We start from the raw sequence: 15,466 nt of genomic DNA, 5'->3' as shown, positions 1-15,466 counted from the left end.
TATCTAGGCAACAGCCAATATATGCAGACTCCAAGCCTAGGATATGAAAATTCTCACTCTCGTCTCCTTTCCTCCCTCCTCTCACTTCCTTTTTTCACTCTCTTCCTCAGTCACCGTCCCACACCTCTCCTCTCCCCAACCACTCATTTTACAAAACAAATAGCAAACAAGCATTATCATCTCCACAATCGACACGCGGGGCCGCACGCCGCCCAGCCGCCCGCCGCAGCCGCCGCGCTCTGGGTGGCTCTCGTCTGAGCCTTGCGCGCTGCGGCAGTTTTTCCTCTGTATCTGCTTGTTCGTGGTATTTGTGCGAGTGCGCGGACGTGAGCTGTCCGAGACGAGTTTTGCTTATTCATCAATTATTCATTGATCATTCAGTAATTTTGGAAAGAGCGAAATGCTCTTTAATGCTTCGAGTTGTTTGATGAATATTTCTATATATATTCCTCAAGTAAAATCGAGATAATAGACACTGTACAAATTTCAAAATTCCAAATCAATCTGTTTGTATTGATATACTTCTGCTAACAAATTCTGTCCTTATATTTTCGTTTCTGGCATGGCGCTTTCTTGAAATGATTTAAATATGAACGAGAATCGCACTCTATAATCGGCAACTTAAAAATTACAAGCTTCTCTTTCCTTTTCAATGGCTTCTTGGATTTATTAGTTATGAACGATGCGTAATTCACTGATTGAAATCGTCTGAATAAACAGATATATAATCCAAGTAAATTCACATCTGAGTTTGTCGAAATATAAGGACACAGATATTCGTCAGCTGAGATCTCTAAAGTTTGCTATCATCCAGCTTTATAAAGGGTAATCAGATAAAAATTGAATGGACGGCCCTTGAAAACATATACGGTAATGGAATCCGATAGAGCATTACGAATGGCCATCAATCAAAGTCATATACTGGTTTTTAGTAGTCGTGTGGGACAGAGATATCAAACAGGTGACAGCAAAGAAGAGTTTGATCTGCATGTTTCAATAAGTGGTTTCTGTTGTATAACTTTGCCGGAGAGGTGTAGGATAATCTGTTCGCGATACTCGCTCATTGACGCCGAGAAAGATATGAATCCAAAGTATTCATCTTTAAATAAAATCGAGAATACCTGTAGTTAGGTCATCGTCCTGAATACTTTATCAATATCTGATTCGAGAGTAAAGGAGTATTTTTGTTGATCTATGAGACTCTTATCCTTTGTCTTTCGAATCTTAAGTGCTACTTGAAGTAGTAAAGCAACACATGTCCGCTTTTCTTTTCATGTTAACAGAACAAGCAAATTTCAAATATAATTTCAAAGACTATTTATTTGTTTGAATTATATGGTTGATAACACCAAAAAAAAAAGAATTATAATAAAACTCATTACCATCCAAAAATACGTTCAATAAAAGAAAAACCACTAAATTCTTTACAAATGTCTCTTCCAAAAGTTTTCCACCAGCTTTCATTCTAGATAAAAAAGGAGCATTCATATATATATATATATACAAGAAAAATTTATCAAAAAAGTCTAGAATCTTTAAAAATCGCGACCAAAATTTTTCTCACCCGATTCATCATCATCGGCACGACTCTCGATATCATCACGCACAACTCCATCACAGTAAACAGCCTGCTCAAGAATTGTCTGCCGCGCGGGAAACACGGTGCTAAGAAGCCAATAACTTCCAGCTGCGGAGAAAAATCCGTAGAAGTATCCACAGTAATATAGATTCTCTACGCCCTTAGAGACGACAATATTGGAATTCACATTTGGAAGTAAACCTGGAAGTATAGGGACCCAACCGATAGTGAATGCCGCAACAGCCACCCAGTTCGTGCCGAACTTATTGTATCGATAGATTCCTTTGTTTTCGTACATTTCCCACACATTATACTTTCTCCGATGCACAAGGTAGAAATCACTAATGAGAATTCCACACAATGGAGCAAGCCAAACCGCAGTACCGGACATGAACGACAAGAAGCTAAGAGCAGAAGTCAACACGTTCCACGGTGTCAGAGCCCATGTTCCTAAAATCGAAACAATATACTGCCCTCGACGAATATTAATATATCGAGGAAACAAGCAATTGAGATCATTTGCGGCAGAAATTGAATTCGCAGAGATATTATTAGTAGCCTGGGCAAAGTAAAACACAAGGGCGCAAAAGAACGCCGCTGCACGCCCACCAGCCGATGTCCACTTGTCGATAAATAGCAAGGGATCCCAAAGTACCTTTCCATAGAGCGTTATCGATCCGGCTGCGCTGACTACCCCAAAGAAGGCAATGAGGGTAGCAGATGCAGGCAATGCGATGAGCATCCATAACGAATCGCGAGGCCGGCGCGCGTATCGAGTGAAGTCGGGCGAGTTCAAACCTAGCGTAGCCCAGCCTCCGATGTTAGAGTATAAGCCTTGCATGAAAAGCCAGCTAAAAGCGGACCCATGCACCGCATTCCCCTCGTTCCAAAGGGAGTTATTTCCCGCGCCGGCGTTCTTGATTGTCCAGCCGAGGATACCAAATCCCGCAATTGGAAGCGTGATACTTTTGACCCAAAACATCCATTTAATTCGAGAAATAGGCACATAGTGCAGCGGAAGAATCGAGAGCCAGTAGATGAAGTACGAAATCATCATTTGTGTATCGATATTCGCGCTCTTTGGAAGTTGATTTTTCAAGTTCCGGAAGGACGGCCAGATAGCGTAAAGCATCGATCTCACACATTCTCCGCCGGTATATGCAGCAATACCATACCAAAAGATACCAACCACACATCTGAGCAGGATTGGCAGCCAGCTCATATAATAGCCAAATGAGACTCTGGCCTGAACCGCAAAGGGTACGCGGTACTTTGCACCCGCGTAGCCATTTGCGGTGACGACTGCCGCGACGACGATATCGGAAATGGCGACGTTCAAAAGTGCTGTGCGCCAGGACATGCCAGCCGTGACTAGTGAAGCAACTTTACGCCATCCTTGCGGTGAAAAATTGTCCGAGATCCAGTAGGTGGTGTAATCTAGACCAGTCCAAGTGCGCTCTTCAACTGGTACGGGATCGAGATCTGAGTGGAAATGTTAACTGCAAGTTCTAACATCATACATGAGAGAGAAAAAAGAGGGAGGAGTGGAGTACCATGATTACTATGGCGACCTGGTTCGTACTCGTTGACGCGAAGTCTGCGATCCAATCGAGACCAGAAGCCAGAAGATCTATGGTCCATCTCGTGGAGTATGGACAGAGGTGTTGAGCAGTTGAAGGAGAAAGAGGCTAGAGAAAGATATTTATGATCTCTGATTTTTTTCAAACTTAGCGTGAGCGAGAAGAAGGTTAGGTGGTACCGCGGGGTGTCTGCGCAGCTCAGACCCACTCACGGATCAGTACATACCATGAGTTTTGATCGTTCACAGTAGTAGAAGAGATTAGCTCACTAGCAGCAATTTTTATCACGGAGTACAAGTGGAATTAAACACAGTGGATACTAAAGGTATGTGTGGGCGAGCGGAGCCGAGTACGAGGAAAATGCGTTTATGCCGATGATTTCGACTAATGCAGAGAGTGGATCTCTACTTTCAGCGTCAAGACTTGTCTAGTTTCGTCGTCGAGACTTGTATAGTTTCATTATATTTTGCGGGTTATATAATCTACAGTCAATGGTCCAGAGAAAAACACCTTTTCAAATAATTCAAGACAGATGAGCTCAAAAAAGGAAAACAACAAGCGAAATTTAAAGTAGCGACGCCTTCCACGCCACTAAACGCCACTATTTCATCATCCGCAACTACTTTGCTCTTAGTCATGTATTACTACTGATAATCTTTGCTGTATTGCATTGTATTGCATTGTATTGCAATGCATTGTATTGAATTAAATAGAAGAGACAAGCAACAGATATCCATCTAAAGACCACGCAAATCTATGAAGGAACTAAAAACAGAAAAAAAAAGTATTAAACAAAAAATCAACTTAGCTCAATATCGCTATTACCTACATGCACCTACAATTCTCAAATCAACGCCATTATGTATCAAAAATTATTCAACCATCAAGAAGCCAACAACTCATTAACAACCTCAACCAATTTCGGAAAACTAAACGGTTTAGTCACATACCTATCCGATCCAGCGGCTAGCATGCGGTCAAAATGCCACTGTCGTGTATTCGCCGACAGCGCGATGATAGGTAGTCTCCTGCACATCACTTTTTTCTCGTCTTTTAGCTCTTGATTTGCATTCAAATTTTTTTGCTTTTCATGTTCTCGAATTTTAGAAACTGCTGTGAAGCCATCCATCACCGGCATTTCATAGTCCATTATACAGCAGTCCGGATTCTCGCCTGATAATACTATATCAACAGCTTCCTGTCCGTGATTGGCAATCACTGTAGCAAATCCGGCGTTGATAAACTGACGATTCAGAATTTTCTGGTTGACAATATTATCCTAAACCACGGATTAATATCTGGATGCTTTATACACAAACATATATATATAAAAGAAAAGACATACCTCCACTATGAGAATCTTGCGCTTGACAGGGATTTCAGTCTCAGGTTGTTCCAAAACAGCAATAGGACGAATTGAAAGACCGCTCACATCCAAACTAGACCGATTCGACGAGCTCACACTCGTCTCTAACGCACTGACCGATCGCCGACTAGCAACCGCCTTCTCGTTTCTATTTCCATCTTCATCGTCTTCAGTAGTATCGCCACCAGTACTATGGTCTCTTGGTAAACGAACTTTAATATAAAACACAAACTCTGAACCTTCATTTTTCTTCGTCTCAGCTGTGATCTCACCGCCTTGATTCTCGACCAACTTGCGCGAAACATACAATCCTAGTCCCGTACCTCCGTAATGGACATGCGTCCGCGGCGTGAAATGAGAGGTGAAGCGATGGAAAGCAGTATCAAGTTGTTCGGGATCCATACCAGAACCGGTGTCTTTGACTGAAAATATGAGGTAAAGCGTGCCTGAGGAGGATATATGCGATTCTTCAGCCGCAGAGGATAGAGGTACAGCAGACGGGGAAGTCGAGAGCGAGGCTGCCAAGGACGCGTAAGATACTGCGAGCTCAGGTGTCCCCTTTGTAAATATATCAGCGGAACCGCTGGTTAAATCAGTCGAGGTCGTGAATGACGAGAGCGAAGGTGACGACATGGATGAAGACAACAGCACTGATTTTTTTGCTGGCGATGCTCCTGATGTTATCTTTGAGAAACTTGTTGTACTCTTGCGGGAGGCATGTGATGGTAAATAAAACGACGCATTATTATGTGACTGGAAAGTTGGCTTTGATTCCGATGCGTCGAGTTTGACTGTCAATTGCTTGCAATCGCTCGAACCCAGTACCTTAATTGCATTCATAATCAAATTAATCAGCACCTGTCGAACCCTAAGCGGGTCCATTTTGACAACATCAACTCCAATCTCTTTGAATCTCTCACCGATCTCAACGCTGTAGTATATCTGACACTTTTTAAGCTCGTGCTCGTACATGTGCAAAACTTCGTTCACGACGCTCACCGGCCGACATGCAACCGGATTCACAGGAAACAGCCCAGATTCTATTTTGCTGAGGTCTATTGTATCCGTGATGATGCGATTCATATGACTCGAGCAAAGATGCATCATCTCAAGGGCCTCAGTTGCTTCGTCAACGGCCTCATTGGCCTGTGCGACATCGCCATCAGAAATAAGACCACGAACTACATCCGCAGTCTTTTTGATTATGTTCTCGAGGAACGTCATTTTTTGAGTAGCAACGTCAACACATTGCATGATCGCGCTGAGAGGGTTGCGCATCTCGTGCGAGATTGCATCGATAAAATACTCCTGCTGCCGTTTCCGCTCCACAGCGTCATCAGCTCGTTGTCGTTGTAGCGCTTCAGATTGTTTTCGTTCCGTGATGTCAGTCCAAATACCAGTAAGCGTCGAAATTTTTCCCGTCTCAGAGTCAAATTCGGCAGAGATAGCGCTCGCACACCATCGTTCGAACTTCGACACTTCACCCGGTCGCACTGCCCAGCGAAATTCTATACGCTCAGACTTGCCAAGCTTCGCGCGCCTCCAGCTGTCACGCACAAGCACCCGATCTCCAGGATGAACTGCTTTGATCCAAAATGAAGGATTTCCATTACGTGGATACGACGATAGCGTGTACCATGCCTCATTAGCATATATGATCTCACCTTCGGGTGATGCAAGAAAGAGGCCAGCTGGTAAGATCTTTGCCATACGGCTGAAACGGCCTTCACTTATGCGTAGCTGCTTCGTCTTTTCCTGTAACATTTGCTCAAGTTCTTCGCGCTTGCGCATGCTCAGTGCAACTTCCCAGCTCAGCTTATCAGATGCTTCTTCAAGATGCCGTAGATTATCAATTCCAGTAGCCAATTGTCGACCAAGCAATTCGAGAAACAGCTCATATGGTTCATCGAATGGGCGACGCGGATTAAGCCCAATGACCGCTACCCCAACGACGGAATTATTATCGCGCATGACTGGCAAAAACACGAGTTCTGTGATTTCGTCGCTCCATCCTCGCGCGGGATCGTACTCAATATAATTTCTAAATCCGCTAGCCATGGCGGTGATGTAAACTGCCGACATGCTAGAGTCTAAGATTGCTTGTTCGAAGAGCGCTGGATCAGGGTCGAAAGTGATTCTGTCGGGATTATTACGCAGACCAAAGCCACAGCGGTAAGTGAGAACCTTTGTGGAGTTTGCATCAAGTACGTAAAGCCCAAATAACGCAAGATCTTCGGCACAGGAGCGACGAAGTGCGGATACTGACTGAGTATAAAAGACGTCGAGGATATCAGCGGACCCGGTGGCATCGTAGAGTTCTTTAAGAGCCTGCATTCTGCGTTCGTAAAGAACGGCGTCAGTGGTATCTCTCACTGAAGCAAAAGCGCCTGAAACTGAGCCATCAGCTTCGGTTACTGGCGTGAACTTCCAAGTGAGATAGACTTCTTTGTTCATGCCGACCTCGGAGTATGTCTCGGGAGTAGTTATGAAGCAAAGAAGGTTTGATTTGGTGACAGTGCGAACTGTGGTAGAGCACGTACGAAGGGCTTCAGAGAGCTCAAAGTTGAGGTCAGAACCAACCCAGAGATCAGAGAAGGATCTACCAAAGTAGATACCGGGGTCAAGGCCTAAGGCATGACCGAATTCCGCGTTGCTAAAGAGAAAGAAAAAAACCAGAATTAATGATTGCAATCACTCGAAAAAAAGGTTAAAAAAATGTTAGAGACATACTATATCAGGACGAGGCTGGGGCCGTAGACAAGAATTGCAGGAAATGGCGCGACCATGGCCATAGAGTAATAAGAGAGTAGAGTATCAGACCACTCCTGGCGCGGACCAAGCGGCGAGAACTCGAAAGGAAAAGATTGACATGCCTTCTGATGCTCGAGCAGATATATTTCGTTGCGCGAGGTGGCAGGGGGAAGAGTAGGGGAAGAGGGAGGATGAGGATGAGGATTGTGAGGAAAGGAGACGGAAGAGGAAGCTGCAGTGGCGTGGAGAGCAGAGTCCTCGTCGGCGTCGACGGGAGCAAATATAGAAAAGGTCGCTCTGCCTGGCGGAGTCATTGTTATTAAACCGGCATCGCAGGAGCCGAGGGCGAAGGGAGGAGGCGGTGAAGAAAAAAAGCGAGGGAAGAAGACCAGAGTGGGATTGAAGATGGGAGAAAAGTTTGGATAAGGTTAAGCCTTCTGAATTCGCGTCGCAGAAATAAAGATGATCTGCGGCTTCCAGAAGTAAGCGCAATCTGGTTGATCAGTGGGAATACACTGTTATTGCTATTGCTAGTGTTGTTATTATTGCTATTATAATTACATATATATATTATATATCTATATATCTATATATCTATAGGTTTGTATAAATTCTACTGTAGCAGAAGCACAGACCGGAGCAAACAGAGCCGCAGAGAACTGTCAGGAACAAAAAGAGTCATCCTCTGTTTACAAATAAAAGTCGTCTTAATATTTATAACACGATTCTAGAGCATCTAATATATTCTTTTGTAAGCTCGTTGAGACCGCGGGAGAGTAAAGGCTGCGAGTCCACTATGGATTAAAGAGATATACTCATATACGAATAACACTACCCATTCCACTCTTCGCCGTTCACTCCTCTCCATACACACTTCACCTCCAATATGTAATCATAATACCTCTCTCTTTGCCCAAATACACGTCTTGCTTCTCTTCTTCGCTGCTGTGCTCGCGCGTCTCGACACAAGTACAAACCCCACTCATCGCGTGCTCTCTCATAACCCACCTCCAGTACTCAATCCTATCTTGCATCGTGTATAAACCTCTGCACTCACTACCAGCTCATCTCGATGTCGTCTCTGTATTTCTAGTGGCTGTCAACCGTCACTCTATTCTTTTTCTACTAGCGGTTTTAAGTATCTTGTTTTCTATTATCGCAGCCACTCAGATCCGGCTCATAACCTCTTTCTGATCTCTACTGCCGTCCACCAGGACAAGATTCGAATACACCCCCTGACATTGCACGCCGTTATCTCTTCCATTCTCAGATATACGCCATTTCTCTAGAACTTATCTCTTACAGCACTTGTCCTCATCATGGCACAGCCCTCGCTCACAAAACGCTCCTCCTTCTCAGTCCTCACGCAACCCTCTCTCGGCCTGCCACGATCTTCTGGCCCTGCATCCGCCTCCGCAGCCGGTCCCGGATCTAGCCCAGGTCTACTTGCCTCAGCTATGAGCAGTGGGATATCTCCATTTTCTCCATCATCTACTGCTTCTCTCAATCCACCTCTTCGAGCCGCATATTTTGAATCACACAAGCCTCTGTACGCCATAGATTGGTCTTTAAGCGCATACCAGCGAGGTCCTGGTCGAATCGCTGTTGCGACGTGCACTGAAGATTCAAATAATAGAGTAAGGACTCTATTTTAATATTTTCTGAAAAATTATGTACAACAAGTTGACTCGGAAATCTTGCAGATTCAAATTTTACAAGCAAATCCTGTATCAGAAGTCCAATCTAACGGCCAACAAACCACCTCTCTAGATTTTAACAAGATCGCCGATGCTGGAGTCACCTATCCATGTACTCGATTGCGGTGGGATCCATTTGCCGGGAGATCTATGGGTGGAACCATCGAGCGATTGGCCACCGCGGGTGATTTTTTGCGGATATGGGAATATAACACTGAGACTATGACGCTTCGGCAAAGCTCTTTACTAGCCAATGTGAGTAATTTTTTTGCTGTCAATAGCTGTTAGATCATTTTTAACTTTCTGCTCTAGAAAACGAAATCGGATTACACTGCGCCCCTCACAAGTCTCGATTGGAATGCAACGGATAACTCGCTAGTCATTACCTCATCAATTGATACAACCTGTACGATATGGGATCTTAACACCTCGACCGCAAAGACCCAGCTTATTGCGCACGACAAAGAAGTCTTTGACGCGCGATTCACGACCGGCAATGCAGATGTATTTGCCTCCGTCGGCGCGGATGGCTCCGTGCGCGTATTTGATCTGCGCAGCCTTGAACATTCGACAATCATCTATGAACCAGTCAATCCACCACCTCTTTTACGAATTAGTACAAATAGTCGTGATCCAAATATGCTCGCTACTTTTTCAATAGATTCAAACGTCGTGCACGTCCTTGACATCCGCTCCCCAGGCACACCCGTCGTCGAGCTAGATGCGCATATGGGCAGCGTCAACGCAGTCGAGTGGGCGCCGCAGCAGCGGAATATTCTAGCTACAAGCTCGGATGATTGTCAGGTTTTAGTGTGGGATATAACATCAAATCGGTCAGATATCGCGATGGCATATACTGAAAACGCCGAGGTTAATAATTTGGCGTGGAATGCCTCGGGAGATTGGATTGCTGCTGTTGCTGGGCGCGGCGTGCAAGGCGTACGGTTGGGTTATAAACAATGAGATTTTTTTGCTTTTATAATGTAGCATACTGGCGCAATATGCTCCTTTATTACAAGCGGGATTGCAATTCATTCGTCGATTGATTTTGTAGTCGTAATCCGTAGACGCGACTGAGCAGAGCACACTCTCAGTTGCCCTGCTACTAAATATTTTCGTCTATATAACAATCTGCCCTATTCAGAATGGAATACACTCTCAAGTGCATCAATAGTTGCAGTGGGGGGGGGGGGGGGCTTTTGTCTAGAGGGGTGGATGTCTGGCACCAAAATAACGCACATAGGAAACCTGGAAACCTCCGGTTCTCAATTCACCACTTCATGTTCCTCCTCAACTAATCTCATTATCTATTTCTTTTGACCACCACTTTAAAGCAGCCAGTCTGCAAAGAGTAGCGGAGATAAAGCAGCAGATAAGAATTGCAAATGACCGCCCCGCGCTCGGCGCAGCGTCGCCGTGCGCCGCCGCTGCAACAGTCGTCTTCTGCTACTCGCATCACCACGACTTCTTCGCGACAATCGTCTTCTACTACCAACGACGACTCCGCAGCTGATGATGCTGAGGCTTTCGGTTTGCTATCTCTACAAGCTGCTAATACCTCTGGATCTGGATCTCAGCAACTGGCGCCCCTGTCGCGTTACACGACTTTCTCGTCTACTTCCACTGGATCTTCGAACGTGCCGCTGGGCTCGGCAAGTGTTACAAGCAGTACATCTGCCGCGGCAGCAGCTCGCACGAGGCATTACGACACAAACACAAAGTCATTTATCTCGAGCCTTCAGGCTTGTCCCTCTTTACCGACAAGTCGTCGCTCGAGCTTTACTCCTTCACCGCCGCACTCGGAGACACCGGCAGTCGTATTTACTAGCGCCTCGAGTAGTTCGCTCGCCGGTAATAGTAGTACCAAGACATATGTAGCGAGCTCTTCTAGCAGTAGTAACAGCAGCGGCAGCAGCAATAAACGACTTACGCATGAGTCTATTGCTGGCGAAGAGACGTTGAAGCCTCGCAAAACGCGAACATCAAAGCGGGCCTCTGTCGTGCCGTCGACTTCTGGATCTGGCGCCAATGATGATAATATTGACATCTCGGACGCGGATGTGGCAAGAGTAGCAAATTTGGTTATTCACTTGCGTGATTCAAGATCGGTATCGAATCCAAATTCCAAAAAGAAACCGAAAATTACCTCCGATCTTGGTATCAGTATGATTTCCTCTCTTTTAGTGTAATTAGTATCTCACTAACGAATTGACCAGAAGAAATTGAGCCATCGCCGGCAACTGAAAGAAGAGTTTTGAAAACAAAAACGTGGCTCGAACTCCACGCTGCATTCATATCTCAATCACAAGTAACTCTTCACAAATCTGCTCTCTATAACCACCCAGGCGTTGACCGAGTCTACAATCCATTACAAACAATCCGCAACCGTCTCGTTCGCCAATCACTTAACCAGTCACTTGAAGCTCAGCCTATTTCTCTCGCTATTCCGGCATCGACTTCCGCTAGACAAAACGCGGCGCGGTCTATTGTATGGGAGGTCGACGTTAACGAAATGTTTGCTGACCATGGCTGGCGAGAACGCAATCCTATGCTGATGAGAGATCGGAATAATCAGCCATTATATCCGTCACTTATTTCTGAATTTGAGCGAAGAAAAGCCGAAGGCCATCGTCATCACGGTAAAAAACGAGCTGATGCCGATAATGACTATAGTGATGAAGCATCCGAATATTCCTCCGCGGAAGACTCTGAGGAGGATGAAGCTTTGCGAAGTGCAAAAGATGGGAAAAAACATCGATTCCGTAGGCATAGAAAACATCGTCATGACGATAGCTCTACGCGACGACGACTGAAGATCTTACCTGATATTGGTCTTGGATTGACTCGTGAGATTGAGCATCAACTGGCAAAACGGCAGTCAAAGGCAGGTGCTGGCAAGGACGAGCAAATGACCTCAACTTCTGGGCACTTGCGACGTCGACGAATAGCTGTAGACGAGGATGACAGAGAAGATAGCTATGACTCGTATGGATCCACGTCCGACGACGGCTCGTATTCTTACTCTGAGTCGAACAGCGACGCATCGTCGCAAGTATACTCTGAAGCAGGCTCTGATGCATTGATAGAAGACGCTATTCGCATGTCATCAGCGACCTCAGCACGCAGGCATGGCTTTCATCGTAGTCATATTCATCGTCGTGGTCGTCGGCGACGCTCTGAAGCAGGGCAGATCTCGCTACCCGGAACGCGATCGCCGTCACCAGCCAAGTCACGTCCGGTATCACCTGCGTCCAAGAAAGCTGGTCCAATTTCGATCAATTTAACGTCTCCTGATGGATTACTATCCGCTGAGAGCGCAATGTCAGGATCAGAGACCGGTGCAGGCAGTTCAAGCAGGAAAATAAAGTCGCAAGTTCGGGCTCTTCACCATTCGCACCACAGATCTCGCTCACGCACGAAGTCAGCGACTGCAAGCTCTCCCGAGTCATCGACAACAGATCTGGCTTCTGTGCCAAACTACGGACGGCATGGGGTGTCGAATGAACAGCTGTTTTCACCGCAGTACCGCGATTCAAATGTGTCCAAAGTTGAGTTTAAACATGCACCTGGCTCGACAGCAGCGTTTTCGACGACGCTGTTGCAGCCTCCTCAAGCCGACGAAAGTGATGGAGAAAGCGGGCTTGCGTACTCGACGAAATCGTACTCTGTCAACGGGTCTTCTTCACCTAACTTCTCCTCTGAAGAAGTGACTGTTTCTAATGCGCCAGACTTTTCGCAATTAGTTGCCGAGCTTCAGTGGCTGGAAGCGCAGTTTATAGTTCAAGGACAACGAGCAAAGATTCTTTGCACGGTTTACCAGCGGTCTCTGAGCCGACTATCTGAGTGCGCACCACCTGATTCTCTTTCTCCGGACTCGGGAAAGAAACACAGACATGGTTCAATACCTGCTGTTACACAGTCTCTCGATGTACAGTCACAACATTTCAGAACTGTAACTCTTGACACAAGTAAAACGATACTCTCATCGTTATCATCGCATACGGACGTCTTGACCAGTGCTTTCTCGACCTCTTTCCGCACCCGTTTTGATTTTGCTATATCAGCAGCTGACCGCCTATCAGCCGAGATTAATACGACCCTTAATCTCCAATTGCGAAGACTAGGCGAAGAGATTGAAGTATTAGAAAAAGAAGGCGCTATTTATCGACGACGACAGATTATGAAGAATGAAGCAACACAAATCGGATATATCTTGCTTGATAAGTTCGTCATATTGGTGCTGTGGATGGTATGGGGAGTCGTCAAGTGTTTGAGACTTGTTAGGGCTGCTATTAGAATTGTGTGGTGGGTTGTTAAGTGGTGTGCTTGGTGTTGATGTTTGTGTCTGTGTGGGGCTTTCAAATTTAGGGAAATGGCGTTTTTTTGTAATATTTAGTCGGAGCGAGGCTTTTGCATCTTTTTTTTTTTCCGGCATTCACACAGATCTTAAATTAGAAAATATATACCAAAAAGAAGAAATCAAAGATAATGATACAAATCTCGCAAGCAAATCACTTAACAAAAGAAGAGAAAAAATAACAATAGACAAAAACACATTCCAGTCTATATAACCCAGCGCGCGCAAGAACAAGCCAAAAGAAGAGCACAAGCAATAAAAGAGAAAAACCTTTTTTAAGAATAAAAGAGAAGAGAAAAGCATGAATCGCTTTAGCACAACACAAATAAGGAACGCAGTTCAGAAAAAAATATACCAAAAGCTGTACAAAAGAAGCAAAACAACTTCAAATAACCGGTAAAACAACAAGTATAAAGAAATGTAAAAAAAAAAACTCCAGCTGTTTTCTCGTAAAATAATACACGTAGTAGAAAGATATTTAGAGTTGAATTGAAATAGCCTTATTGGAGAGTATACTATTAAACAGAATATACATTCTCACGAACCCGTAGTGCTGTCATACAAACGAACCATGTGTTCTACTGTAGCAACCGTGGCTCCAACCGGGCTATAGAATTCTTATGGTTCACATTAATGCAAAGTAAAGAGGAAACCCACGAGCCTTTCCTCATGTCAAATTAAGGAGAACTAGACAATAGGAGGTACACCTTTATTCTGTGCAGGTACTTCCCGATCCCAAAACTGTAGCAATAAATCACCATATCGTTGAAGTTCCTCGAGCGGAATAGCAAGTCTAAAGTCACAGAGAACCAGAAACTGCAGTTCAAGATGATTCAACTCCTCGAGAGGCAATCCGCCAACCTAAGACGCAAGTGGGTTAATCTAAAATTTATACAGCTGCTAAAAAATAGAGACGGGCAAACATACTTTTGCGTATCGTGAGTTTTTGTAAAACACGTCTGAAAAGAACTTGCTTGCAACAGTGACGCCAGATATGACGAGTCGGTGAATATTATAACTGTCCATAACAAACACGTCACTAGAAGGCGGGAAAGAAGGCGGCGGAGGCGGCGAGGGGGAAGTAAAGCCGATAGGCGGGTGCGCGAGAGGAGACTGCGGTTGGCTCATTTGACTGCCAAATGAACCGGGCTCGATGGCATGCTGCGGGTAAGATGAAGAGTAGGCTAAGGGCGTTGCAGGGACGGAGGAAGAAGTGTCGCCATGCATGGATTCGGAAGACACTACCGTGGCTGCGCCGATTGCGACGGGCATAACGGATGACGAGGTTGCGGAGAATGAGGATGACGAAAGAGTAGAGGAAGGAGGCGAGGTCTGAGAGGGTCGATAAGGATCTGCTTCTGAAAAATCGCCCGCATTGGCTCGCTTCGAAATACGGTCAAAATATACAAGCAAGGATAGGAAGACCTCGTTGGTGGCCGGGCAGTACTTGAGAATACGCATGAGATATGCTTGTAAGGAGATGGCGGGCACATTGCGACCGTGAAATGCGAGCACTGAAGCAGCGAGACCCGAGCGCGGACGGCCATCTGGATGCGGACGATGGTGAGCGTGGTGTGTCATGTATAAGGAGTCGTTGGCCTCGATGATGCGCTGAAGGAGGGCGGCTATCATGGTGAGGACCTCGGCGACGGGGTGGCTGAGGATGTCGAGGTGCGGCGAGTCAGAGGATGGCGTCGTCAGTGAGGAGGAGGACGGCAGAGACGAGGATATCGATGGCGATATTACGGCGGCGGCAGTGGTGGCAGTCGAGGAGGCTGAATCGAAAGGTTGCTCGCGGGCAAAGAGCTGCTGCTGGAGCGAGACCGAGTGCTCGGCGTAGGGCGGCGCCGGCGCCCCAGGGAAGTCGGCCATTTGAGCAGAGAGGCCGACGTCTAGCAGAAGCAGACGACGGGGGGGGACATGAAGGAGGGTAAACAGAAGAAAGAGAGACAAGGAATAAGAGGAGAGAGGAACAGGTAGCGAAGGTGGTGAAGAGAGTCGAAGCTGTGTGGATTCGAGGCTCGAGACGAATACAAAGCGTAAAACAATTGGGAGGCCCGTGATTTGCAGCGTGGGCTCGGTGGTTGGGCGCGGGCAGCTGACAAGATGCCGGGCTCTGTTTACGACTATTCCTAG

At 45.9% G+C, this 15,466-nt stretch overlaps 5 protein-coding genes across 5 annotated transcripts; 2 read left to right on the top strand and 3 right to left on the bottom strand.

The window, feature by feature from the left end:
* Positions 1-1,302: 1,302 nt before the first annotated feature.
* On the bottom strand, positions 1,303-3,618 carry V2V93DRAFT_362761 (permease for cytosine/purines, uracil, thiamine, allantoin-domain-containing protein). Its single transcript, XM_066908426.1, has 3 exons — positions 3,386-3,618; positions 3,133-3,290; positions 1,303-3,061 (listed from the first exon to the last, which is right to left on the bottom strand). Exons 2-3 carry the CDS (start codon positions 3,218-3,220, stop codon positions 1,536-1,538), a joined length of 1,614 nt encoding a protein of 537 aa, XP_066768643.1. The 5' UTR covers positions 3,221-3,290; positions 3,386-3,618; the 3' UTR covers positions 1,303-1,535.
* A 137-nt stretch (positions 3,619-3,755) lies between these two features.
* V2V93DRAFT_362759 (uncharacterized protein) lies at positions 3,756-7,821 on the bottom strand. Its single transcript, XM_066908425.1, has 3 exons — positions 7,256-7,821; positions 4,505-7,178; positions 3,756-4,438 (listed from the first exon to the last, which is right to left on the bottom strand). The coding sequence occupies exons 1-3, from the start codon at positions 7,588-7,590 to the stop codon at positions 4,043-4,045; spliced, it is 3,405 nt and encodes a 1,134-aa protein (XP_066768642.1). The 5' UTR covers positions 7,591-7,821; the 3' UTR covers positions 3,756-4,042.
* A 483-nt stretch (positions 7,822-8,304) lies between these two features.
* On the top strand, positions 8,305-10,146 carry V2V93DRAFT_362757 (WD40-repeat-containing domain protein). Its single transcript, XM_066908424.1, has 3 exons — positions 8,305-8,913; positions 8,980-9,228; positions 9,286-10,146. The coding sequence occupies exons 1-3, from the start codon at positions 8,596-8,598 to the stop codon at positions 9,934-9,936; spliced, it is 1,218 nt and encodes a 405-aa protein (XP_066768641.1). The 5' UTR covers positions 8,305-8,595; the 3' UTR covers positions 9,937-10,146.
* Positions 10,147-10,171: 25 nt separating this feature from the next.
* V2V93DRAFT_362755 (uncharacterized protein) lies at positions 10,172-13,493 on the top strand. The gene is made up of 2 exons (XM_066908423.1): positions 10,172-11,136; positions 11,190-13,493. The coding sequence occupies exons 1-2, from the start codon at positions 10,359-10,361 to the stop codon at positions 13,307-13,309; spliced, it is 2,898 nt and encodes a 965-aa protein (XP_066768640.1). The 5' UTR covers positions 10,172-10,358; the 3' UTR covers positions 13,310-13,493.
* Positions 13,494-14,017: 524 nt separating this feature from the next.
* Positions 14,018-15,202, bottom strand: V2V93DRAFT_318974 (cyclin-domain-containing protein; the record flags this gene model as incomplete). Its single annotated transcript, XM_066907259.1, has 2 exons — positions 14,018-14,191; positions 14,258-15,202. The coding sequence occupies 2 exons, from the start codon at positions 15,200-15,202 to the stop codon at positions 14,018-14,020; spliced, it is 1,119 nt and encodes a 372-aa protein (XP_066768639.1).
* Between the last annotated feature and the right edge of the window lie 264 nt (positions 15,203-15,466).

The sequence above is a fragment of the Kockiozyma suomiensis genome (assembly GCF_038497685.1).
Source record: "Kockiozyma suomiensis strain NRRL Y-17356 unplaced genomic scaffold V2V93scaffold_1, whole genome shotgun sequence".
NCBI classification, from domain to species: domain Eukaryota; kingdom Fungi; phylum Ascomycota; class Lipomycetes; order Lipomycetales; family Lipomycetaceae; genus Kockiozyma; species Kockiozyma suomiensis.
Note: the sequence above shows the minus strand (reverse complement) of the source record. Positions and strands in the feature narration are given on the sequence as shown.